The sequence below is a fragment of the Echeneis naucrates genome, chromosome 14 (assembly GCF_900963305.1).
Source record: "Echeneis naucrates chromosome 14, fEcheNa1.1, whole genome shotgun sequence".
NCBI classification, from domain to species: domain Eukaryota; kingdom Metazoa; phylum Chordata; class Actinopteri; order Carangiformes; family Echeneidae; genus Echeneis; species Echeneis naucrates.
Genome location: NC_042524.1, coordinates 11,862,205 through 11,886,919, shown reverse-complemented (window position 1 = coordinate 11,886,919; position 24,715 = coordinate 11,862,205). Strand labels below are relative to the sequence as shown.

The 24,715-nt window shown below is 38.7% G+C and overlaps 5 protein-coding genes across 6 annotated transcripts; 4 read left to right on the top strand and 1 right to left on the bottom strand.

Moving 5' to 3' along the window:
• LOC115054142 (SH3 domain-containing kinase-binding protein 1) lies at nt 1–2,128 on the top strand. 2 transcript variants are annotated; one of them, XM_029519190.1, is made up of 7 exons: nt 1–24; nt 371–464; nt 711–811; nt 1,276–1,386; nt 1,468–1,676; nt 1,785–1,848; nt 1,970–2,128. In XM_029519190.1, the coding sequence occupies exons 2-7, from the start codon at nt 434–436 to the stop codon at nt 2,006–2,008; spliced, it is 555 nt and encodes a 184-aa protein (XP_029375050.1). In that variant the 5' UTR covers nt 1–24; nt 371–433; the 3' UTR covers nt 2,009–2,128. The 2 variants fall into 2 exon arrangements, with proteins under 2 accessions (XP_029375050.1, XP_029375049.1); XM_029519189.1 differs by lacking the exon at nt 1–24 and having other exon boundaries at nt 60–464.
• Nucleotides 2,129–2,612: 484 nt separating this feature from the next.
• LOC115054141 (lipase member H) lies at nt 2,613–6,919 on the bottom strand. Its single transcript, XM_029519188.1, has 11 exons — nt 6,772–6,919; nt 6,271–6,355; nt 5,413–5,783; nt 5,228–5,336; nt 4,690–4,791; nt 4,481–4,570; nt 4,227–4,394; nt 3,797–3,886; nt 3,535–3,646; nt 3,273–3,446; nt 2,613–3,166 (listed from the first exon to the last, which is right to left on the bottom strand). Exons 2-11 carry the CDS (start codon nt 6,326–6,328, stop codon nt 3,082–3,084), a joined length of 1,359 nt encoding a protein of 452 aa, XP_029375048.1. The 5' UTR covers nt 6,329–6,355; nt 6,772–6,919; the 3' UTR covers nt 2,613–3,081.
• Nucleotides 6,920–7,986: 1,067 nt separating this feature from the next.
• LOC115054333 (choline-phosphate cytidylyltransferase B-like) lies at nt 7,987–11,850 on the top strand. Its single transcript, XM_029519513.1, has 8 exons — nt 7,987–8,067; nt 9,258–9,366; nt 9,690–9,806; nt 9,987–10,138; nt 10,231–10,309; nt 10,403–10,545; nt 10,647–10,835; nt 11,611–11,850. The coding sequence occupies exons 1-8, from the start codon at nt 7,987–7,989 to the stop codon at nt 11,848–11,850; spliced, it is 1,110 nt and encodes a 369-aa protein (XP_029375373.1).
• A 1,478-nt stretch (nt 11,851–13,328) lies between these two features.
• Nucleotides 13,329–19,578, top strand: LOC115054050 (palmitoyltransferase ZDHHC20-like). Its single transcript, XM_029519046.1, has 13 exons — nt 13,329–13,450; nt 14,613–14,639; nt 14,775–14,869; nt 14,987–15,107; nt 15,667–15,736; nt 16,149–16,181; nt 16,359–16,479; nt 17,014–17,146; nt 17,253–17,379; nt 17,536–17,622; nt 17,711–17,790; nt 17,917–17,963; nt 18,049–19,578. Exons 1-12 carry the CDS (start codon nt 13,333–13,335, stop codon nt 17,958–17,960), a joined length of 1,056 nt encoding a protein of 351 aa, XP_029374906.1. The 5' UTR covers nt 13,329–13,332; the 3' UTR covers nt 17,961–17,963; nt 18,049–19,578.
• Nucleotides 19,579–20,791: 1,213 nt separating this feature from the next.
• On the top strand, nt 20,792–23,558 carry LOC115054185 (organic solute transporter subunit alpha-like). Its single transcript, XM_029519261.1, has 8 exons — nt 20,792–20,867; nt 21,149–21,300; nt 21,531–21,604; nt 22,168–22,326; nt 22,468–22,579; nt 22,668–22,814; nt 23,210–23,315; nt 23,413–23,558. The coding sequence occupies exons 1-8, from the start codon at nt 20,792–20,794 to the stop codon at nt 23,556–23,558; spliced, it is 972 nt and encodes a 323-aa protein (XP_029375121.1).
• The last annotated feature ends 1,157 nt before the right edge of the window (nt 23,559–24,715 follow it).

The window sequence follows — 24,715 nt, the reverse complement described above, 5'->3', positions numbered from 1 at the left end:
CACCACTGACACTGACAAAACAAGGTGAGTCTACGCACCAGATCCTTCACTAACTGACAATAATCTGGTAATTGGTTTAGTATGGTTACTAATGAGCTTTCCTTGCATTGGTTCCCGCATGTGTTGCACATTTGTTCACTGCTGCAGTATGAGAGACAACAGCTGCCTCTACTGTAACACCCACATTTAGTTGGATAGAGAAGTACCACTTAACAAATTCAAGTTGCTGAATTAGTAAGCGCAGCTAACAGCTGAAGAACTACCCCTGTTTTTTTAGTGCATTTCAATTTCTAAAAGGTGTAGAATGAGAATAGAGTGAGCTGAATGTGGATTTCTGCTCCACTGACTTGATCCAATCTGTCATTTGTAGATGTAGACTTAAAGTCTCTGCAGGTTTTTGTGTCTTTCTGCACTTGTATTCTTCTCTGCCAAGATGGGCAGCTATAGCTCAGTCCTCATTCCTGGTAAGCCTTGCAACTGTTGCTGTTAGATTTGTTACAAAGTCTTTTGAAATGCTATCACACTTGAATCTTGCATGCTTAAAAGAAAAAAAGGACAAATGCTAATGTAGGCACAAACACATAGGAATCTCAAAAACACAGTGGCCCTATTACTGTAAAAATGGACCAGGATCTCTATAGTGATGGGTTTTAATGAATCTTTGGTTCTGAGTGGTGTGTTTTAACATTTATTCTCCGTTTCCCTCAAAGACACAGAGGAGTTTGACTCAATTGTGTCAGTCACGGAGAAGCTGCATGAGCAGGCAGCTCTTGTTGCAGATGAGAGGTTACAGTCAGAGCTTCAGACTCTGGGAAGTATATATTTATTATAATAGACATATGTAAGTCATATCATTTCATTGTTCCTTCATCCAGTTCATTTCTACTACTACAATATTGCTATAAACTGACTCCGACATAAAAACTATTTGGTGGTGTCTATTTGAGTCCCATCTGTCCTTGTGATAAATTTAACTTTTCTGAGCTGCCTTGTACACAAACAGCTTCATGAAATAGCCGTAGACATTTGCTTTGACTCCTTACTTCACACAATATGAGCTATCTTCTTATCTTATCCCATGTTTTGTTTTTTTTTTTTTGTATGTCCATCACTACATTCATCTGTTAATAATCTAACTGACATTTTTAGTATTTTCTTTGGGGACACCAAAAGCTGAGATATCATTTTTTCTGCTTTCAGAGGGTGAGGGAGGGACATTTACCCTCTTACTTATATTTTACTCAATAGATATCTAAAACTAGATTTAATTTACAGGTAACGCTTGTGATGGAAGAGGAAAGGAAAGAAAGCCTGAGACAAGAGATGGATGCTTTAACACTTCAAGAAAACTCTCAGGAGACGAGTCAAAATGAGTCGGCCCTGTCTGTGAGTGTGAAAAAGAAACTAGAATTTCTGATGTTCTGATCTGATTTGTGCCGCATTGTAATGTTGAGTTGTCCTCCATAGGGGGCAGCATCCAAGAGTGTGCCCACGCCGCCCCTCTCTGCTCTGTTACCAAAGGCTCTCTCTGTTCTACTGCATCCAACCCCAGGCCTCAAGTCAGACCCTGAGCCAAGCAGAAGTCCAGTCAAACACGGCCCACCAAACCTGCAACAGCTGCAGACAGAGCTGAGAGACCTGAGAGACCAGTTTGAACAGATGAAGACTCAGCACAAGTATGGCTTTGTTACTTTAATGGCGACATGAGACGTTACCACCCCTGCCATTTCCATCAGGAATGTTTTTTGTTGAACTAATTTGACGATTGTAAATTTGTGTTCCAGCAAAGAGATTAAACTTCTCATGAATGAGCTTGATGAGGAGAAAAGGATCCGCTTGACCTTACAGGTGAGATAAGATTTCTCTGCAGTCTTATTCACGTTCTAAAGCTCATCAGAATCACAATGGGTCGAGAATAATGACTTGATACAAAGAAACTCCTCTCATGGTGTGTTTTCTTTTGTCATAGATGGAGATTCAACGTATGAAGAAGCACATGTCTAAATGAGTGAGAGTCATCCTGAATTGACAGAAACGTTTCACTGCCCATTGGATAGATGATGCTTTTCTAAATTAAAAAGAAATTATCCTCGCTCCTTTTTATTGAAAAAAAAAAAAAAAAAAAATATATATATATATATATACATATATATATATTGGATGTAATTTTGCTCACTTCTCTTAGACTGCTGAATGGCCAACAGGACTTCATGTTTTTACTCAGCCATTGCTCAAAGTGTATGAGTGACAGTGGAAGCAGACCTCAGGTGGCCCAAAAGAAAAAAAAAAGGAACTGCCTCTTGATGCTGAGTCACTCCAAGAAGAATATCAGTAAAATTTCCTGTTTCCTATGCAAATCCAAGACTGTGCAAGACTGTTTCCTATGCAAATCCTTGCTTTCTGATCCTTGATTGTGAATGAGAGCTGGGCCTGAATGGGATGAACTGGTTTTCAAACTGGTTTTCAAACATTATCCTTTATCCAGCTGATTAGGAAACCTGTGACAGAAAGACAAGGATGGCAGACGACACTTAAAGCAGCTCAGGGCTGAGCCACATTTGTCTTTATTGTGATGTAGAGACACAATGACGTTTTTATTTTTTTAGGATGATTTAGGTGCATATGTTTTTTTAACAGCTTGTCTTTTTATGGTATAGAAAATTGATCAACCTGTCAGTTCATTTATTGATGGCTGAAGTGTGGGAGCTTAATGATGTCCTGAAAAGACACTGGAAACATTGTTTACTTGATTTATTTATTTTAATATAAAGGGTGAATTCACAAATAAATATATAGTTGATCTCATTTTGTTTATAAAAATGAAAGATAACAACTGAGACCACGAAGAAAGTCAAAATATATTTTCTCTTTAAAACGTACATAAAATCATTTACAGGTATAACAGCTTTATTTCCAGATCCCAAGCCTTCACATTATGCCAGTATATATTTGGTCACTAGCTCTGAAGTTATTGACGTAAATTTATTTTTAGTCTTTAATATTTTTCCATACAGTCCTGGAGGGAGGGGTGAGTCAGCCAAACCTCTGTGTGAAGGTTTAGACAGAGAGTTTGACTTTTCCTCAGAAGTTGGATTCTTCACATGGAATGGGCCTGAACGTGACCTCGGTCTTCTCCTCAAGAACAATGTCATATCGACATAGAGGCCTGTAAAGCACAAAGTCCATACCTCTGTAATTCTGCTGCTGGTAAAGGTGACACTATATTAATGGCTGACTTTAGGGATCAAAGTGTCCAGTCTTAAAGATGTTACCTGTCTTTGCGTTCCAGATGTGTGAGACGGACTCTGAGAACACGGAGCTTGTATTTGGGCTTGAATACATTCCCAGTTGAGAACATGATGGACACCTTGTCCACTGACTTAACGTCTTTGTTGAACTGCGCAAACAACCTTGTCTCTGTGTACTTCTGGAACTTTGTGGATTTGCTAATATTAAAAAAACCAACACACATTACAGTGGGAAAGCAACAACAGGCAGACAAAGAGGTCATAGTGTACTTTGAGCAGAACTTACTGGTCAATTGTTGCCACTGCTTCTGTTCCTTTATCATGAAGTTTGACGGTAATGTAACCCCAGCGAGCATCCCTGTTCCATATAATCACATCCACTCTGTATGCGGATGTGACTGCGAGAAGATATCAACATTTTATTAAAATTTTGTCCACCCTTTTTACATCAAAACAAATCTTTTGTCATAACTGACGAACTCTCATAAAAGTGGAGTTTATCCAGGATTAGACCATCTGTGACTGTTTTAGGGTCTGGTCTTACTTACTGCAGAATGGCGACATTGAATTTGTTGTGAAGAAAGTCTTTGTCTGGCCGAGCTTCAGAAGGACACGTTCCCACTGTGTGACATCATAGCCTAAGCAGGAGTAAAACAACTGTGTCAGGGCCAGTAAAAACTATAACCTCTGGAGAAATAAAGAGCCTGCTGAAGATATTTACATCATGACAGACCATACAACATTCAAACTCAAAGTTATGAAACTGTACATTCAGTTTATCAGTACTTTGGACTATCAATATCCAAATGAAAGTTTTTCTTTCCTTCAGTAGTGTGTTCATAAAATTTCTGTTTAAAACCTGTGTAAAACCTGTATCTCGCTGGGAAATGAGTCCAGATAATACAATAGTCATGAATTTGAAGTATAAACAACTGAAATAAAGTGTATTGCTTGTTTCTGGTGTATAGTAGTACCAACCAAAGACAGGACATCCAGCAGCACCAAACTTGTCACAGTCCAAGCATTTTCCATCCAGAAAGTCACTGTAGGACGAGCAGGGGAAAGCCCTGATGGGACACGTCTGTCTCATAGATTCAAGGTAGAGAAACACTGATCTCTGGTGGTCACATTTAAAGTAAGAGGTTCCTGTACAGGGGTGAGATAGGTAGTGGGATTTTAGCATAATGGTCATGTCCCTAAAGCACAAAGTGTTGTAATATTAAAGATCTTACCAGAGAAGATTGTGCTTGGACAGCCGGGCTGGTCTGCTCCTCCATTTGCATAGAAATCAATGTGACCGAGAGGTTCTCTGAAGCCCAGGGCTGCAAAAACACAGCCGTTTTACTCATGAATGTATTATTTTGCGAAAAGATATTATTTTAATCATGTATAACTTTTGTTTTAGATATGCATTCATTAAAAAATTTTAAACAATTCTAACAGTCCATGTCTGTGTGCAGGACATCGACAAACTGGGCATCTGTTGAGTCCAGTCGATCTTCTGGACGTGTGCCGGTGAACTGAGGGCCAGCAGGATCCAGGCCTGCAAACATCACATCATCAGACATCAGCAGACCTTTCAGGATATTCGCAAACCAGACATTTGCTGATTTCCTTTCCTATGTTGCTGCAACTCCACAACTTAAACCTTGGCCTAGTACTTTTGATGCTGTGTAACATCTGACAAACAATAATACTCTGTGTTATTAGTTACTGTTATGTTACCAATGCAGGAATTATACCTCATTTGGGTGTCACAATTATAATGAAGTGTCCTTGGTAAGCATTTCAGCTGGATGCCAAAACTCTTAATTTAGTGTCCAAAGGTTGTGTGATTTGTACAGTATTTCTTTTATTCATCTATGCAATGCAATGTCAACGTGTAGTTCTCTAAAATGTCCCCGTAAGACATAAATAATAATTATGGCATAAATTTTGAAAGCGATCTGAATTTATGTGCCGATATGAACAAATCCTACCTGTGATTCTTCCAATGGATCCATTCAGGTTAGCGCCTACAAAACCTGACATGTGAGCTCCGAGACTGACTCCAATCAAGTGGATGGAGGTCAGTGAGGCACCATGTTCCTGAAATGATCAGCCATCAGTCTGTGACGTTTCAGTGATAGTGATGGCCACAGACAGACTCATACACAGCTCATACCTGCATTATTTTTATGAAAGCGGTGAGGTTGGCTGCTGCCTTCTGTGTGTTCTCCACAGCTTTAAGATAGTTGACATTAGCAGCTCCATAGTTCCAGTCCACTACAATGACATTAAGGTCTTCCCTGTGCAGCAGCAGCTCTGTGAGGTTGTTGACCCACACCGGCGAGGATCCCGTGGGCCGATACCCATGAATGACAAAGGTGGTGGGTCTGGACAAGTTGAGCAGGGGCTGGGCAGACAGGTTGGTGTGGGACAGAAGTGTAGCACAAGTGCCATTTCCCCTGGTGTACAGCAGCAACTTAACTCTGATGCTAGTGCCAATGAATGCATGGCCAAAATTTAGGTCAGTAAATTCATCACATCTCTGAGCTGGCAGGTAAGGGAGAAAAAAAAACAACAACAACAACAACAAGGAGGTGGAAAGAGAGAGAGAGAAAGAGGTTTTCAGATACATTGATTTAAAAACTCTGCTCTCATCAATGATATAATCTTCATATGACTCAGGGTAGTCTGGATTATTCCGTGCCAATCTAGGATAAAACTGTTTCACAGCTCTGCCCACAAGAAAGAAATATGTCATGAGCTAGTTCACATGGAAAATTTGTGAAACACTAAGACCGCTGAGTGGATCTGACTTGTAACCTCACTGTTACGGTTTGTTGAACAGTGGACCAAAAAAAGCACACAATTTACAAGAAACTCACTGACACATGCAGTTATGAAGATTTAAAGAAGCTGGAAATGTGGTGACAACAAACCAAAGAACTTCCACTGTTCCTCTATTATGATGAGACCGTTTCCCAGAGGGACAGCTATACACTTATTGACAGAGTAGACAGTGCTATTTGAGCCTTACCTTTGCATATTTGAACTACTATCAGCAGGAGCAGGGCCAGATATTGCCATGGGAACATACTTTACACCAGCACCGGGTAAATAATCTAAATAGAATTATTAGAGTATAGATCAGTCAGAAATGATTAACAACTATTCACATGGTCACAATCACAGCAAGGTTTTTTTCAGCTGCATGGATGTTTTCATGACGGTTTTCCTAACTAGCTGTTTTATATTCTCAGGTAACCTCACTGGACTGAGGCGAAGAGATTATTTATTCATCCACCTACCTCACAACTATGGACATCAATAAGTTGTAAAAAAGTATCTGTATCTACAATCCACTGAAAAGCTGTATTTACCTGGTTATTTATCTCAACCAATGATACTGTGATTATAAGTAAACCAAATATCTGTGACTTTCTTGTGACACTGTAGACACGTAATATTTACTATGGGGACAGAATTCCTCAGAATTAATCTACCAAGATATGACGATGTTGAGAGAGATTTATCTTACCTTTGTGGCAGAATGATATTTTCGGGCCGGTCTGTCAAAGGTCCAGAAAATTACAGATTTGTCACTCTGTTTGTCACACTGTGTGTCCCTCCACATATTTGAGCAGCGTTTAGAGATCAGGAAGTGAGAGGAGGCATAGCAAAGCAATACTCCCACTGTTCATGCTCTCACAAGGATAGCCACGCCTCTCACTCCAGGTCATTGTGTTCACAGGTGAAAACATTCCTGAGAAGTCACTCCTGGTTCCTGAGTCCTCAAACCAGTTAGGTGACTGTTTCCTGTGTTTCGACTGAACTTGACTTTATTCTTTAAAATAACCCAGTTTCAGCCTAGTAAGGCATTTCTTACACATGTGCAGAAAGTAATAAGGAAAGTGAAACATTTGAGACATTTCAGTTTTGCTGATATGGACCCTACCCCCTCAAAGTTTCTCTATGTACTTTCACTATGTACTTGAGTCACTCAAAACTCCAACATTAGGAAAAACGACAAAGTCACAACAACCTCTCAGTGTTTCAATTCGGCCTTTTCATTTTCTTTCATGATTATTTTGCCATGACTTGAACTTTGGGGTTCTTGGCTGCTTCCTAAACAAGCCACATTCCTGTAGGTAAACTTTACACAATATTCATAAATATATGTACATGTTGCTAACAGTGTGTCTGTATGTATGTGAATGTCTCAGTGTACATATTTGTTATATAACTGTACTTTATTTTCAAAATCAAATAAAACCAAAGTTGTTGCAAATGTGGCTAAAACTTCTTTACTATCTTGAAAACATTTTTTGTAATGTATTTGTTCAAATTCGAGCACAGTATGATCTTTTAACAATGTTTTTGGTTACTGTGTCTCTGAAAGACTTGTGTCTAACCTGTTGAAACAGAATCACACAAGTGAGCAGGAGGTGTCCAAAACTAAATGTGCTATAAAAAGTGTACCTCGGAAAACTAACATTTTTCCCTTCAGCTGTGATATCTGATGAAGAAAGGGATAGTCCTCTGAAGGCCAGTATTGATGGCCAGTGCAATGTTCACCTCTGAATAGCTTCACCAGAGTGGCTTGAACTTTGGCCACTCCATTCTCGCGTCATCAGGATCAGGCAGACTTAAAATCACAGGCAAGTTTGGAAATCGCTCATGTGCTCTGGATAAAACAACTGAGAGGAGTGGCAGGTGCCGGTTGTTAATAGACAAAGCACCAAAATAATCCAGGATGGCTGGAAGGAGACGGGGCAGAGGCAGCAATGGCAACCAACAACAGGGCCCGCAGAAACAAAGAGGAGGCCCTCGCAGGGTGAGCTCTCGTCTGTCAATGTGAAACATGGCCACCTTCTTCATTGTTGCACAGATCCAGTCAGGGGATTCTGTTTGTCTTGTTTTCCCACTTTATTTAAAAGCTGTAAACGAGAACTTGTATCAATTTATTTTCATGTGAGACTTAGAATGAATTTCTCCTGTGGTTATTTGACTCGTGGCTAGGAGTGTAGCTTACAGATTAGCTGGGTGGAACAATGTAGCAATGGCTCATAGCAATGCACTGATGCTGACATGTGCACTTGCCTGTTAAAGGTGTCATGTTGGAAATCACATCCTAATTGTAAGGACTGACAACCATGCTGATGAAGAATGCTAACGTCAGTGGCATTATTAAAGAACCGAACTATTGCATGACATGCATTTTTCATTTCTCTTTCGCGTTGTTGGTCATCTTGAATCTAACCTGTAATGCATTATAGTCTTCTAACACCACTGAGTGGAAGTATAATGGCCTCATATGTGGGCACCAGACGCTTGTTGAGAAAAAAATTGTATTGTGGTCTATACGACCTAAAATGATGTCCACATATGTGGACGCCAGGTCCTAGGAGGCTAAAATTTTAAGATGTTCAACTTCATCAATCTTATAGTTTAAGCCATGAAACATCAGATGTTTGAACGGAATCAAAGTTCAAAGTATATGTTACAACACAGCAGATAAAGCTGCACATACTATATGTCACTACACACAACACAAAGTCCAAAACATATCAGGATGCATATTACTTAAGATCACTCAGGCTAATTAAAGATTATCTTTTTTTTTGATAATACGTTTAATGAATTTAGACAGGATTCCCAATAAGGACGTGCTGTGCTTTACTGAAATAAATCTAAATTTTGAAAGTTTCAACTGCATTTCTTAAGTTCTGCAACATACCTGTTGTTGTATATTGCTGTCATAACAGCCCTTTTTCCCTCCAAGACCCAAATACATGCAAGTTCCGATAAATTGGAAACTGTACATTGCCATTCAGTGTGAATGACATGAATTATGAAAATGCTTGTTTGCATATAATGACAGTTCGTTCACTTTGTACTAATTGTGTGCATCACATGTGTGCAGAAACGATTTAGAGAACATATTAATTGGATTTTATTTGGAAGAAAAATACGCCATTTGATAAAATATCACATGACGTTTTTTTTTTCTTTTTTTCCTTTTTCTCTGTCCAGGCTTTGCGGGAGCCAGCTGCTTTTGCCAAAGCCACCGGTTGTGAATCAGACATCCCCCATGAAAAGCTGACCATTGCACAAGCCAGAAGAGGTACACCAGGTGAAACCTCTTATTAGTTTCAATTTGCATTTGCTTGTTAATTTTGTGTAACAGAGGATGTGTTTATGTTTGTATCCACTGACATCAGTAATAAAATGTGATTTCAGTATCAGCACATTTTTTAATGGCAGGTATTTGGCTCATCATGAGGTTGTTATTATTATGATCCTTTACTCCAGGAATATGTCAGGCCTTATGACTGACAGATTAACAGCAACATAAGATCTTTATTGGCGGCTCAGTTATCAGTATCTGTTATAAAATGTCAGTACATCCACATGAATTAAATTATGTGTGAAGATTTAATTTCTTATTTGTTGTAGCTCATCGTCCGGTGCGAGTCTATGCTGATGGGATCTTTGATCTTTTCCATTCGGGACATGCTCGTGCTCTAATGCAAGCCAAAAATCTGTTCCCCAACACTTACCTGATAGTAGGAGGTAAGGCATGAATGTCTCAACAAATTGCAGTAAAAACACCGTTTGACCTCAAGCTGTATTAGCTATATGTATGAATCCTAATCTTAGAATAAAGTGACCCTTAAATAAAGGCTTTTTTAATTCTAGTTTAAATTCTTGGAGTGAAAGTGAGACATCACATGTAAGTTCTTGTTTATTTAGTCTGCAGTGATGAACTCACCCATAAGTATAAGGGCTTCACGGTGATGACAGAGGATGAACGCTATGATGCCCTGACGCACTGCCGTTATGTTGATGAGGTGGTCCGGGACGCACCCTGGACCCTTACTGCAGAGTTCCTTAAGAAACACAAGGTCAAAGTTCAAGCAGTCACTGGACACACAGCGTCTTCAAATCTCACGCAGAGACAGATACACATCTAAACACTCTCATGTTGCCCTCGCAGATTGACTTTGTGGCCCATGATGACATTCCTTACACCTCTGCTGGCTCAGAGGATGTTTACAAACACATTAAGGAAGCAGGTGAAGATAATATAACCCATTACTGTGAATTAATTCGTTGTTGTACATTATGTATTAGTCTGTAATTAGTAATTAGTTGTGCATTCGGGTCAGGAATGTTTGTGGCCACTCAGAGGACAGAGGGCATCTCCACATCTGATCTGATCACTCGCATTGTCCGAGACTATGACATTTATGTTCGGCGCAACCTGCAAAGAGGGTACACAGCCAGAGAGCTGAATGTTGGATTCATTAAGGTATGACAAATTCTAATTCATAAAGTAAAAATGGGCTTTTAAAATGTATAGATATAATCACCAACATACTGATGTTCATCTGTAGTGTCTGTTTGTGACAGGAGAATACGTATCGGCTCCAGAACCAGGTTGACAAGATGAAAGAGACGGTGCGTACAGTGGAGGAGAAGTCCAAGCACTTTGTCTACAGAGTGGAAGAGAAGAGCCAGGACCTCATCCACAAGTGGGAAGAAAAGTCACGAGAATTCATTGGCAACTTCCTGGAGCTTTTTGGACCTGACAGAGCTTGGGCACGTTTCATTTTACGTTAATCCACCGGACACGCTGACTGAAGGGAAAAATCCATTTCAGACCAAAACAGATAACAAATCTTTCATTTCTCACTGAAATTCATCTTTTACTTCTTGAAACTGGAAAAAAGAACTATGCCCACTAAGCCACAAATTGTTATTTTTACAGGTTGTTTTTGTCAAACTGTAAATATCATAGATTAGTGAGCTTCAGAGGGCCAATGTTGTTACCTTTAGGCAAAGCTATGCCAGCTGTCTACCCCTATTTTTTGTACCTATGCTAAGCTAAGCTAACCAAAATTTCAAAAGAAACCAGAAAGTAATTAGCAAATTCCCAAAACATTTGGATTAAGTTTCCGTTGTATCACACAAGTGCTTTGCTACAAACCCATTGAATTAAAACAAGACTGTGTGGTCTTACATGAAAAGCAATACCAGGTAAGGAAACATCTTTTGGCCTGCCACAGAGGTGATTCAGTGTTCAGGCAATTTAAGACAACGGTGCAAAAGCAAATTCATCCATAGTTTCATTGCAACTGGGGAATTTGCCCCAAAAGTTCCCAAACCATAAAATTCTCCTATATCCTTTGAGCTATGACAAAACACACTGTGGTTAACGTGGGAAGTCTGAATAAATACAGCTGGCTTGGTAAGACCAAGTGCAATAAAGAAATGACAGAGCATTTCATCACGAGATGAGTCACCCATCCATTGCAACAAAAGAGAAGAAAACAGCAAAGTAAACATGTCTCCTGTCTCTGCTGTCCTTGTTTAGCATGCCATTCAGGAACGGAGTGGCCGTATGCTTCAGGCCTTGTCACCCTACTCTTCACCCCGAGGCTCACCCAGCAGCAGTCCCACCAGACGACATTCAGTGTCTCCCAACTCCTGCCCTGCCTCTCCCTCCCCTTCTCCCTCATCTCTCTCCCCTCCTTTATCTCCACGCTCCCCCTCCTCACAGAAGGGGACACGCTCCTCCATCAAGGCGGCCTCCTCACACAGTAGAAATGCATAATGAATTCCAAAATCTTCGGTTATCTTCAGGAGTCTCTGAGGGTCATTAATCCAGTAGATTATAATATGCATAAGGAGGCTATTGATTAACTAATGAAGGAAGTACTTTAATTTATTTTAGTTTTTTTCAAGAACAATGGCAACACATTATCTTGTATATAATAGTTTATTGAAAAGTAAAGGAGTAGAACATTGTATTTTTACTTTGTCTGTTATTATTTCTTTTTCATCCATATATCTTGAAGTTAAATGAATAGACCTTATGAGTTTTGATCCAAAAGCCTGAATGATTTCTACATTAAATGGACACAGACCAACTGGGACACTTTTTTCACAAATGTATGCAATCAGTATTTGTGTCAATAAATAAATCCTTAATCTTAAAGTGAATAATAATAGAAACCATTTTATATAGCAGAGGGTCTTGAGCTGCTCTATTTGTGTTTTTTACACTGAATGTGAAAAAAATGTAAATTTGCTCATATGTCTTCAATGTTTTCCTAGCATTCAGTTACCAACAACATTCAGGGTGGAGATCTGAGCCATTTCCTGATCAGATCCTATCGAGTAGACTTATATAAAACTTAAAATAGAAACTGACATAGCACTGAAGGCATGTGTTTTTTTCCTGATTGTAAAAGTGAAACCATTTTTAAACAGAACATTGAACATTTAGGGGATTGGGTTACATTTATGAAAGCTATTTTGATTTCCTGGGAAATGTGTATGACCTTTTGTTTTTTAACGTCTCTCAGGAAGTCAGTGTAGGTCTTTGTACAAAAGGATAGGAGAAACGGGTCTCATGAGACCTAAGTTAAAATGTTGGAGGAGTTTGAGAGGTATAAAATGGATGTAGTCTATGGTAAAAGAAATAATGATGCAGCTACACAAAGATATTGCAGTGCATGAAGTCTCGCACATAACAGCATGTTGACTTTAGCTTTAACCCAGTTTAAATCCTGTTGCAATTTTTTAAAAGTAATTCTAGTAGAAGTATAATAAATATAAATATAATAAATATAAATATAAATACACAAAAACATATACATAAAAGTGATGCATACCAACGACTCACTGCCATTCTGCTAATTATTCTATGGTTAACTGGATTGATTTCATTTGTCTGTAAAAGTTGGGAGTCTTTCACAATATTTGTTTTGTCCTATCCATAGTGTACACCTCAAATATACGAATAAATAAGTTAAATGATTAAAACAGTTCATGAGAGGAAGCATTACAGTGTTTTGTGGAGCAGACAGTGACAGTTTGCCAGCCCTTTGCATTTGGCTGCTGACTTTAAACTTCCATATGACAAATGAGTCGCATAAAGCCTGGCTCTGTGAGGGGGCGGTAACCGGCAGAACAGCAGCAGCAGATGCGCATGCGGACTTGGGGGCGTCTGGGTGTTGTAGTCCCATCGGTCCCGTCCCTTAAAGCCGGGGATGTGACGTTTCCGTGGGATATTATCCCGCACGGATTAAAGATGGCGCCCTCTCATGCGCTGAGGTGCTGCAAACGGGCTCTGAACTGGGTACCTGTCCTGTTCATCAACCTGGTTGTCGGCTGGTCTTATTACGCCTATGTCGTGGAGCTGTGTGTGTGTAAGTACACCCACTTTCGTGGTTGTTAGTCGATGGCCGGAAGGGATATCTACTTGTGTTGACAGTTTGACGGGTTGCCAAGTTTGATAATGTGGTTGAAATGGGATTTAAAATCCCCCCTCTCCCCTCCCCTCGGGATGTAAACATGCAGACTCCCTTACAGGGACAACTTCATGACAGAAGCATCTATGTAATTACAGCAATAACAGATGTTATTTTGGTCACATTTGGAGTCTTGGGGGCTTTTTACTGCAGTAAATGAATGATTTACCAGTTCGTCCCGGCAGTTGTGATGCACCCGTTAAAATGAGATAAAATGCGGGTTGCCATATATAGTAAAACTCCGGTGTTTGTGTGGTCTGTCTCCTTTATAAAAGCTGTGACCTTCACAAAACCAGCAGCGGCTGCTCAAATACAAGGAAGTCGGCTGAGACATTTTAAAGTGTGTGTGTGTGTGTGTGTGTGTGTGTGTGTGTGTTATTGTTGACTTAATAACGGATACATCTACGACACTGAGGCGCAGACCGTTTGATAATGGCTGATAATTGTTGGCAATGTGGCTGAATCTATGAAAGTAGCGATCAGATCAACGATGTTGACAGATATTATTAGAAATATAGTCCGAAAAACATTGTGGCAGGTAATTGATTGGGAGATTGGGACTGATGTGTGCTTATTTGTTCATTCATGACTTTGTTTTTGATGAAATCATTTGTTTTACAACTGCATATACATTCATAATGAAGTGGGGCATGAATTAAGACTTGCTGTTTTTGCTTCTTAGTAAATGTGGTAAGTCATATGTATCCAAATTTATTTAGGATAGCCCATGCACTGCCTATTGTTCAGCAGAGGGATATTGATCATGCATTTTTTTTTTTTTTAATCTGTATCTGCATCAGACTACTGATGATATCATTAGAAGCATAGATCTGCACTGCAGTTATGTCCAACTGTGGCTGTGGTCAGGATAGGGACATCCCTGGTACTTAAACAAAGCTCTCTGTTATGGGTGGGTCACTGCTGGCCGTGCCAGGCTGCTGCCACATGGGCCGAGAAAGGGCTGGTGTGTGTGTCTGTCTGTAGGGTGGGGGGATGTGTAGTCATGCATTATTGGGACAGTAGTTTCTGCTCACTGATCATTTTATTTATTTATTTGTAGATACAATCCCTAATAATGCAGAACGAAGTAAGTGATATCCCCCAAACTCCATTCACTTTCTTCATTCCTATGAATGGTACTTGTTGATTTATTATTAATTGGAAAGCTGATTCCACAGATGTCAATTTAAGTGTGATTCAGTCTTTTCCTTTCTTTCAACAGTCAGCTACTTGGTCATCTTTCATATTTTCTTCTTCATGTTTACGTGGTCTTACTGGAAGACCATCTGCTCCAGACCATCTGGCCCCTCAAAAGCGGTAAGGCAAGAGGAAAAAAGGATTTGGGACATTTCCGTGTTCACGTTCCATTCCATAAGTTTACCATGCCCATTACATCTGGTTGTCTCTGACTCGTTCATTTTGTGTTCCTGTCAGTTCTGTCTGCCCAGAGCAGAGAAGGAACTGTATGAGAGAGAAGAGCGAGCTGAGGCGCAACAAGAGATTTTGAAGAAAGTGGCAAGGAATTTACCTGTGTATACACGCACAGCAGGGGGAGGTGAGGCTTTTACCACAGCTTCAAAAACTGCCACTTGTCATCTCTTAAAAGAGGAACTACTTTAGCTGCTGTCCTTAGAAAAATAGGAAGGTAACAGAATTTCATGTTAGTTTGGCACATGCATGTAGACCATTCTGTCAGCAAAACAGATTACGTTGTGTAAAGGTTTTGCTACATCACGTGTTCCCTTTTTGTATATCTTTTTCAAACAACACAATGTTATCTGTCTGGTGTCTACAGAGCTCTACCTAGCAGGAAACTGAACTCAGGTGTGCCTCCTTATCTCTCCAGGTCACACCTGGCTCCTCCACTCTGCTCCCTACTTGGTTTGAAAAAACATTTGAAAAAGATTAAATATGACCTTAGTCTTAAGAAGGGGAATAGACAAAAACTCATAAAGACATTGTTAGCCATGCAGACTACAACCCAAACGTGTTTGGCTACCTCACACTGTGTTGCATACAGGGGGGAAAAAGCAATGATGTGGTGTGAAGATATTCTCTTACTGAGTAATACAGATTCATACTATAGTAATTCTGCTTGCTTTTTCTCCTAATAGCCATCCGTTATTGTCACAGCTGCCAGGTAATCAAACCCGACCGCTGCCATCACTGCTCAACCTGTGAAATGTGAGTGTTTTCTAATTGAATGCAGTGTAATTAAACATTGACACTGCCATTTTCAATTTTCTTTTCCCTGAAGGAGTAGACATAATTAAACTGGTTCTTTTTCTGATTTTATATTCTCAAACTGCAAGAAAACATTAGCTGAGCTCTGGTTATACAGATAAACTGGGGAGAAAATACAGATGCATTGCTGTTGAACAATGAGGCATGTTATGGTTGAACTATGATAATTTCAGTTGGAAGTAGTTGTTTTAAATCAAATTTTAAATTGAGACCTTCACAAATTTTGAGAGGACAACATAACGACAGGCAACGTTCGACTTAAACTGAGGTCTGCCTATTGTCTAATTATGAAGCTCTAACATAGGGATATCTACTAACAGGATGTTTGTTTTTGTTACTCTCATCCTCAAAGGTGTGTGCTCAAAATGGACCATCATTGTCCCTGGTAGGATTTTTTTCATTCAACTATCAATCAAAATTGTTCTTTGTTTCATCATGATCTAGGTTTACAGGATGCAGCTTATTTATCCCAACTTTACAGTAACATTATTCACCTTTTGCCTCTTTTGTTTACTGTATTGTAGGATTAAGACAGTATATCCCATATCATGTTTTCTTTCAGGGTGAATAACTGTGTCGGATTCTCAAATTACAAGTACTTTGTGTTGTTCTTGGCCTACGCCTCACTTTACTGTGTAGTAATTTGTGCCACAGTCATCCAGTATTTCATCAAATTCTGGACTGTAAGTACCAAAACTTCCTCTTAATATTTGTTTTTTATTGACGTGCTTGCATTTGATTGTGTGTTGTGCTCTCACTTCAATAAGGGTGAATGAAGGATCTTTTTAGGATGGAATTTATATCCCCAGGACAGCATATATTGTTAAACACTATTAGTTATTAGGAACACTTATAAAGTTAAGTGCAGTTGGGCTGTGGTGAGACATGTGACTTGCAACTATTGATTGCATCGTATGATACAGCAGCCACCAATCAGTGTAGTGTGTCATGAGATGGCTAACCAGTGGAGTCTCGAGCATACAGCTTGGCATGAGACAATGGTTTCTGTCATACAATCCAACAGTGAAGAAATATATTGTGTTATAGAAGAAAATGCTGGATAATGGAACCACACAATGAAGGATATTGTTTTTCTTTGTCTATGAAGTGTAACCAGTTGTTGAGCAAAGATAACTCGACTTAAGGACAAGAAGTGTTCTTGGAGACATGCAGAGTAACAAGACTAACACTTTTGTTCTGTTTTTTCCATTGTGAAGAAACAGCTGCCTGACACACACGCCAAATTCCACATCTTGTTTCTGTTTTTTGTGGCGGCCCTGTTCTTTATCAGCATCCTGTCCCTTCTTAGCTATCATCTATGGCTTGTAGGCAAGAACAGGACCACTATAGGTAACTATAAAATCTAAAAAATATATGTAGTTTCATTTCAGTGTTGATTGTGTCCTTTGAAAGCCACCCCTAATCACTGAGTGATGATATTTTTCTGCTCTTTCAGAAGCTTTTAGAGCTCCTGTCTTCGCGAATGGCCCAGATAAAAATGGGTTTTCACTCGGCTTTAGCAGAAATGTAGCTGAGGTGTTTGGAGACCGAGCAAAGTACTGGATTTTTCCTGTTTTCTCAAGGTGAGTCTTCCCTGATATAACTGCAGCATTATCGCAGACAAAATTATATACATGTCATAAGTGTTTAAGCTTTACTGGAGTGGAGGAAATAAGCAGATTCAGTCTTAGAAGTAAAATTAATATGTTCACTAATGCTGTCTATATCTGTTTTATCAGTCTGGGAGATGGACATTCTTTTCTTACCAGATTGGTACATATAGATCCTGAACAAGCAAAAAGTGTCCTCCAGCAAAATGGAAAAAGGCTAGTGTTTATGTATTTATTCATTTAAAAGTGATTTTCTTTTTAGTAATTTGCTGAGCGTTGATCTATAATGGGACTTAAATTACAGCCCTGCTGATGGGGAGCCCAACTCTTCTGTGCCTGCCAACAACATACAGCATACCGTGGACAACGGCAAAGAGAAAATTGGTGCGATGCTTTTTCTCACATTTAAAATGTTTATGTCATTTTGGCCTTTTTTTCACTCCTTTAAACAAAATGCAACTTTTCACTGTTCCTGAACCATCTCTTATGGCCTTGCTGTTTTGTTTTCAGATGGAGGTCAGATGGTCTCTGTAACTGTGAATAGTGAGCCATAGCAGGTATATGGATGTCTCATAAATTCTGTAAAGTTTTGCAGGTTTTGTTTTCTTATGTTTACTCATACTTTACTGGCTGTTGTTGCAGGTCACAGGCACGTTGGTAAAGTGCCCATCAAATACAATGCCTTATATCAGGAGCCTCAGCGCCTCCACAGGAGCCGTCCTCCACCCTCATTTTGAGTTTGACAGTACAGCCTCAAGCCACATGGTTTTTTTTTTTATATACATTAAGGACATCAGTCTTCATTTACTGTGCTTTAAAAAAAAATACTGCTATCATATCAACTAAGACTGTGCAGGGACCTCATAGACCTCATAGATATCAGGCTCTTCAGAGGTAATCTAGAGATTCTCTTTGTTTAGAGCCAAAGATCGTAAAACTGTTTTTTTTTCTCCATTGAGCCAGTGTTTGGCTAAATTGTCTGCATAATGGCATTAATTCGTGTACATAAATGTAGACTCATCCTCAGTATTGATCCAGCACTGATGCCTCAAATTTGGTTTTGTTTAATATAAAGCAGTGGAAACTGCATAGGCACCATTTGTATAAATCAAGAGACAAAATGGGGACACATTTATTTCTCTGATTCTGACTAGTTTGTCTTCTCATTTCTTCAAGCACAGTGCAATTACTCAGACATTTAGTCAATTATCAAATGGTCTTATTTAGTTTACATGATTGACAAGGTTTTATTGTCTTTTTGTTTACACTTGAAGATATTCTTTTTACATAAAAATTTTTATATGATGGGTAAATGTGTAAGTAATATAAGCTTAAAATGTGAGGACCAAACCCAGTTGAACTCCAGCCAAAACTGTTTCTCATTCCAGGTAATTAAGACACAAACCAACAAATCATTATCAATGACATCAATTTTCGTTGCACAGTAAATATTTGCAATTTCTTGTTATCAAGCTATTATGAATTAATTGCACTTTATTTTCGTTTATATTGATTCTATTTATTTGTATTTATTTTCTTTTCAAAAACAGATTGCAGAAGCTTGTGTTCGTCTTCTTATGTTTTCATGCTCATGCGCAATCATTTGCTTTACAGTTGTATGAAATAAATTGATCTTACATGTTAATGCCAAGGGTCAGGGCTTAAATCTGTGTTCTTTCCATTTGCTTTTCCAGGATGATGATAAGATTTATTTGAAGGTTTGGAAAGCAAAGTGCACAAAACAAAACCACAAATAAAAATTCTATACAGGGAAATGTGTTCCAGGTGGCTCATGAGCCTAAACCAGGATAAATGAGGTGGATTTTGTATGCGAGTGTCATTATTAATGCTCCTCTTTGTGCTCCTGGCAGCTCTTTTCTTACATTACATTTTCATAGTAATAATGCACTGTGCACTGTGGGCTGAGTTAGCCTGAGTAATCAGCGAATAACCATAATGCGTAGATATTGCTGGGTGGTAGCCCATGTGAATGTACTCATAGTAGTTTGATAACTAATTTCACTGACTGAACTTAGCTTAGTACACCTCCAGGCAGCTGGAGCTGCTAATGTAGTGAGACCTGTAAAGAACTGCTTTTTTATTGAGAAAGACATTCGTGCAGGGTGACCTTCACTGTTCTGTAACAATAAATGTAAAGAAACAATAAAATAAAGTCTGATTCTTCTCCTTAAACATTTGGTGCGCTGGGATTTTTAACAAGAATAATGTGAAGCATCTATAATGACTGACTTTGTGGATAACAAAACTTTTGTGCGTCACATAAACAGAAATGATAGATTTGTGATCACGACAATAATGTATTGGATGAAACTGTTTAAAAAAAAAAGAAGCTTTGGGTGTATGTGAAAACATACCTCCACGCAGTTTTTTGTTCTTTTTGAATTTTTACTTCTATACTTAGTCATCTTCAACTTAATGCTAAGTACAATGTCATATTTGCTGGTGATGTAAACCGTTTTATATCACAAGATTGCAAAATGAAAATTGTAGTATTAAAAATGTAGCCTTGCTGATAAGGTGGAGGAAGTGTTTGGTACTGACTGCGCTAATTTCTTGTATTGCTCTCAATCATGACTGGGATGGGCATGATTATTAAACCAGCCAAGGAAAGGTTAACAGCCTCAGTGTCATTCAACCCGTCATAACTATGCAACAGCTACAGTTATATCACATTTGATACTCAGCTCTGCGTTGGAAAATCATTTTCCGCCTTTGTAGTTCATAGTTAAAATAATAACGTGGGATTTTCAAATAATCTCTATCTATATAAATTTTTTTGCTGTTCCTCTTTTGATGTGTTACTGAACAAATAGTTCATTATCCTGTGAAAGGGTAATTCTGATAACACCATTTATAGTCAATAAGTATGCTATCCTGAGGATTTCCATATAGTTGAACAAAATAATGTCATGCCATTTAGATGAGCTGTATGTGCATGTGTGTTTCAACTTATCTTTTTTATATACCCATTTATATTTACTGGAAAGGAAACAACACACCCTGTCAAAGTTCAGCCGTTCAACTAAAACTCTGACCATGGTGTAATTTTAATTACGCCGACTTAAGCCTGTGAATGAATGAGTGACAGTTACTCATATGGAGGATTTCTCATAAACTTTTAAGCTCTTAACCTGTCAACTCACCTTTAACTTCAAAAGTCAGCTAAAGTGCGCTCACTGCTGAACCTGCTGCTGCTGTGGGATAATGTAAAGGGAAGTAGCTGATCTGGGTAGACCTAATTATTTTTCACTTACAACCTATTCATCAGCTTTTTCTCTGGAGCGAAATTTTTTAATTTTCTATATCATTATTTACATTTTTTTTTTAAATCTGTTATTAATTTTCCTGAGGAGGGGTATCTACCATGGACGGAGCACTCAATGAAACCATTGATCCGGCTTGTTTACAAGAGCCTCCGCTGGCCATTGACGTGATAAAGCGTAAGTACCACATTACTATATGCTGCTGATAATATTTCCTTATCAGTCTGTGCTAATGACATTAACACTTGACTCAGCAGTAGCCTGTGTGTCTAGTTTTGTCTAGTTCCAAAGTCCTGAATTGACCATATCATATTTTCTCTGTTCCCAAATACCACAGTTATGTATTTATCAAGTATATTTAGTAGCCTATACATAGTTTACCAGGTTGAAATTAATTTGTTTTAAAAAAATACTGTTTTCAACATAAGTAAAGGCTTTCTCTTTTTCTTCCACCTCAGAGCTAGATGTATTTGGAGTTTGCCTGTACTCCCTGCTCACCATCATGTCTTGCATCTCCCTGCTGCTGTACCTGGAACAGTGTGTCTACATTTATAAAAAGCTGCCTTACCCCAAGAAGACGACCATCATGTGGATAAATGGCGCAGCACCAGTAAGCGTTCAGGATTTTGATGTTACAAGATGAAGCAAATTCTAAACCTACAAGCAATATCGTCATTATCCATCACTTTGTGGAATATGAATATAAAAACAGAACTGAACGGGAACTCGGACACAAAATCTTTTGAAACACTAAAAGGAATCTGGCTGAAACAAGAAAAAACATGCTTTAGTGACTTTTAACTTAAATAATGATTTATTTTTTTTTTTTCACTCTGTCAGGCAATTGCCACCATGGCCTGTTTTGGGATGTGGATCCCCAGGGCAGTCATGATCACAGACATGACGTCTAACTGGTACATTTTCTTTTAAATGCACATCAATTAGTAAACAGGCCAAATATTATGCCGTGCAGGAGAGGGACACTTCTAGTAAGGTGTAATACGATTTTAGAGTTTCTGTCCATATTTTAGGATAAACAATAATGAGATAAGTTGCATCACTTTGTTATTTTAATAAATTTCAAAATTCCGATTATTGGCCAAAGGATTGAATGCAAACAAAAATAATTTGTACGACTGAATGAAAATACCCCAGACTCTCATTGTACTTGTCACTACTGATGTAGTCTAGAAGAAGTTTAAGAACATTATGGTGAATCATTACATGCCCAAATCAAGATCAAAGATCATGCCACCTCTCCAGCCACATGCTCATCTTGATATCTGATTCATGTGATTTGTTATAAGAGTAAATCAAATATTAAATCTGACATAAAAATAACATCACAAACAGTGAAAATGAAGATCACTTCTCTGTAACAGTGATTTTTGAGTTATTCCACATCTGTCCCCTACAAACAGGTCTCTCTCTCTCTCTCTCTCTCTCTCTCTCTCTCTCTCTCCCTCTCCCTCTGTAGTTATTTTGCGGTGGTGGTGTATAAGGTCCTCGTTTTAATGTTAGAGGAGTTCGGGGGCAGTGATGTCTTTCTGGAGCGGTTTTCAGGTGAAACCTTTAGGATCAACACAGGACCCTGCTGCTGCTGCTGCCCCTGTTTACCACGTGTGACAATGTCCAGGTATTTATACAAATCAATTCTGTTCTGGCTCTAATAATTCAAGCTTGTTCCTTACTGCTCATGAAGAGACACTTTGAGACATGGTGTCTTATGATTGTTTACACACCTAAAGTTGATATGTTTCTGGCTGGCACCATCCAGGCGAATGCTAGTCATTCTGAAGATCGGTGCTCTTCAGTATGCGATCCTAAAGACTGTGCTCTCCATCCTTTCCATCATATTGTGGACAAACGGCAATTTTGATCTCTCTGATGTAAGTTAAAAAACATCAACATATCTGATTGCACAAAAAACATAAATAATTGTAGGCCTCATGTGAATATTTCTTTTCTGTTTTGCAGTTAGAGATCACTGGTACAGCTATTTGGATTAACCCGTTCGTTGGTGTTCTCACAATCACCTCCCTTTGGCCTGTTGCTATCATGTTCATGAACACTAACATCCATCTACGCAGCCTAAATATTATACCCAAGTACGCCATGTACCAGGTGAGTGACCGCCAGCACCAGATGTATGTAGCTATGTCACAGTGCCCAGACAAGCTCCACCTGACAAAAGGAGAAAACCCCCATCTATATCACGAGTGCCTCTGTGTGGTTTGAATACAAATTTGGTCAGACATATTCGAAAAATTAAATTAAAACTAAACGGATTACTTATTCTGGGTCAAACTATTTGATTGCTTTATGAAATAAAATGATAAGATTGTACACTTATCAGAGGTTTGAGTGAGTGAAATACTTCACAGAATCAGTATCAAGGAGAAAATACTGTAGAGAGAGCAGACGGGTTTTGAGAGAGCTCCACATGACTTTGTTTTGTTGCATAACAGCACATGCATGCATAATGTGTGTAACTGATTAAGTGTTGGTTTTCTCCTCAGCTAGTACTTGTGTTAAGCCAGCTGCAGACATCAATCATTAACATCCTGTCCTTGAACGGAACCATCGCCTGCTCTCCTCCCTTTTCTTCCCAAGCTCGTGGCTCCAGTAAGAAATTCCTCCAAATGTGTTTGTGCATCCTTAGCTGACATCTGAGGCCATAAACAAAAAAATAATTTCTTATTTTTCCTTTCCTGCCCTGCAGTGCTAAGTCAGCAGATAATGATCACAGAGATGTTCATCATCACGCTGGTCACTCGATTTTTCTACCGTCGCACATATGACACACTTCCCACTGAGGAATGTGACAACAAGGAGAACAGCACAGTGCTAGTGGAGCATGATGTCTAAAAACAGTGGAGCAGATCATCTAAATTAACCCTGTCCATTTGGTACAAAGGTTTACCCAAATTCTATCACTCAAGTGTAAAATTCATGAACACCTTTTAGTCAAGGCCGACCCTCTGAAGATTGGGCTATGTGGGGCATGGAGAGCAAATATGACAGAGTTTGGACATGAAAGATTGAAACAATTTGCTTGTTTACATAATTTTCTTTTTTTTTTTTTTTTTTTTTTAGTTCCACAAAGAAATGTTATTTACATTTATAAATGTTAGAATTGAAAATGGCTACAAAATGTACAAAGAAATACCATAATACCATACTTCAAGTTAAGAAATATATGCGCACAAATAAACAATATTTTTACATTTGCCTAGAAAACAATGAATAAAAGTAGCTATAATTTGTGTGATTGTGTTGGTGTGTGTGTCTGTATGTTTTTTTTTAAAAGAGACAAAGAGACTGCCATTACGTGTAGTTATAGTATGGAGATGCTGAACTGATGCCTGCAATGAAAGGGGATAAAGTTATTACTGTAGTTCATAATAATGGGAAGTATTGACTCAACATTCAACTGACTATTCATGCAATTGAGTATTTAAGTAGCAAAATATGAATACAATTGTCAATTGAGCAGCATCCATCCATAGTGAAATCTAGTAAACCCTTTTCTTATTTTATTTAGTAAGTGGTCCAGCTGTGGAGTTAATCCCAGATACAAACATCTATGTGCCCTGGAGGTGTAAAAACATGCCAAAGCATTAGATGAAAACTAGAAACTTGCGTGTTGTTGCTCTCTTAAAACTCTTACTGTGTCTTAAGACAGTCTGGAAACTGCCAGATTTGACCTACTTACTCAGACCTATTTGGGCCAAGGAATACATGTGGGTGAGACAGCAGCTTTAATCTCAGTGCCCATTTTAAAGCCTCCGTGCTGTTTTCTCAAGCAACCACAAGAGGCCACACTTGTCCCATCTCAAAACCTAATCCATGGACCTGATAAGAAAAAACGATCCCCCACCTTCCTTTGACTGAAATGACTAATTTGTAAAAAAAAAAAATAAAAAAAATAAGAAAGGTCTAATTTTATTCAGGGAGAGCTAGTTGTAAAACAATTTCAAAAAATAAATGCAAAAGTAGGTTTTGTAGTTGAGACATATTCAGAA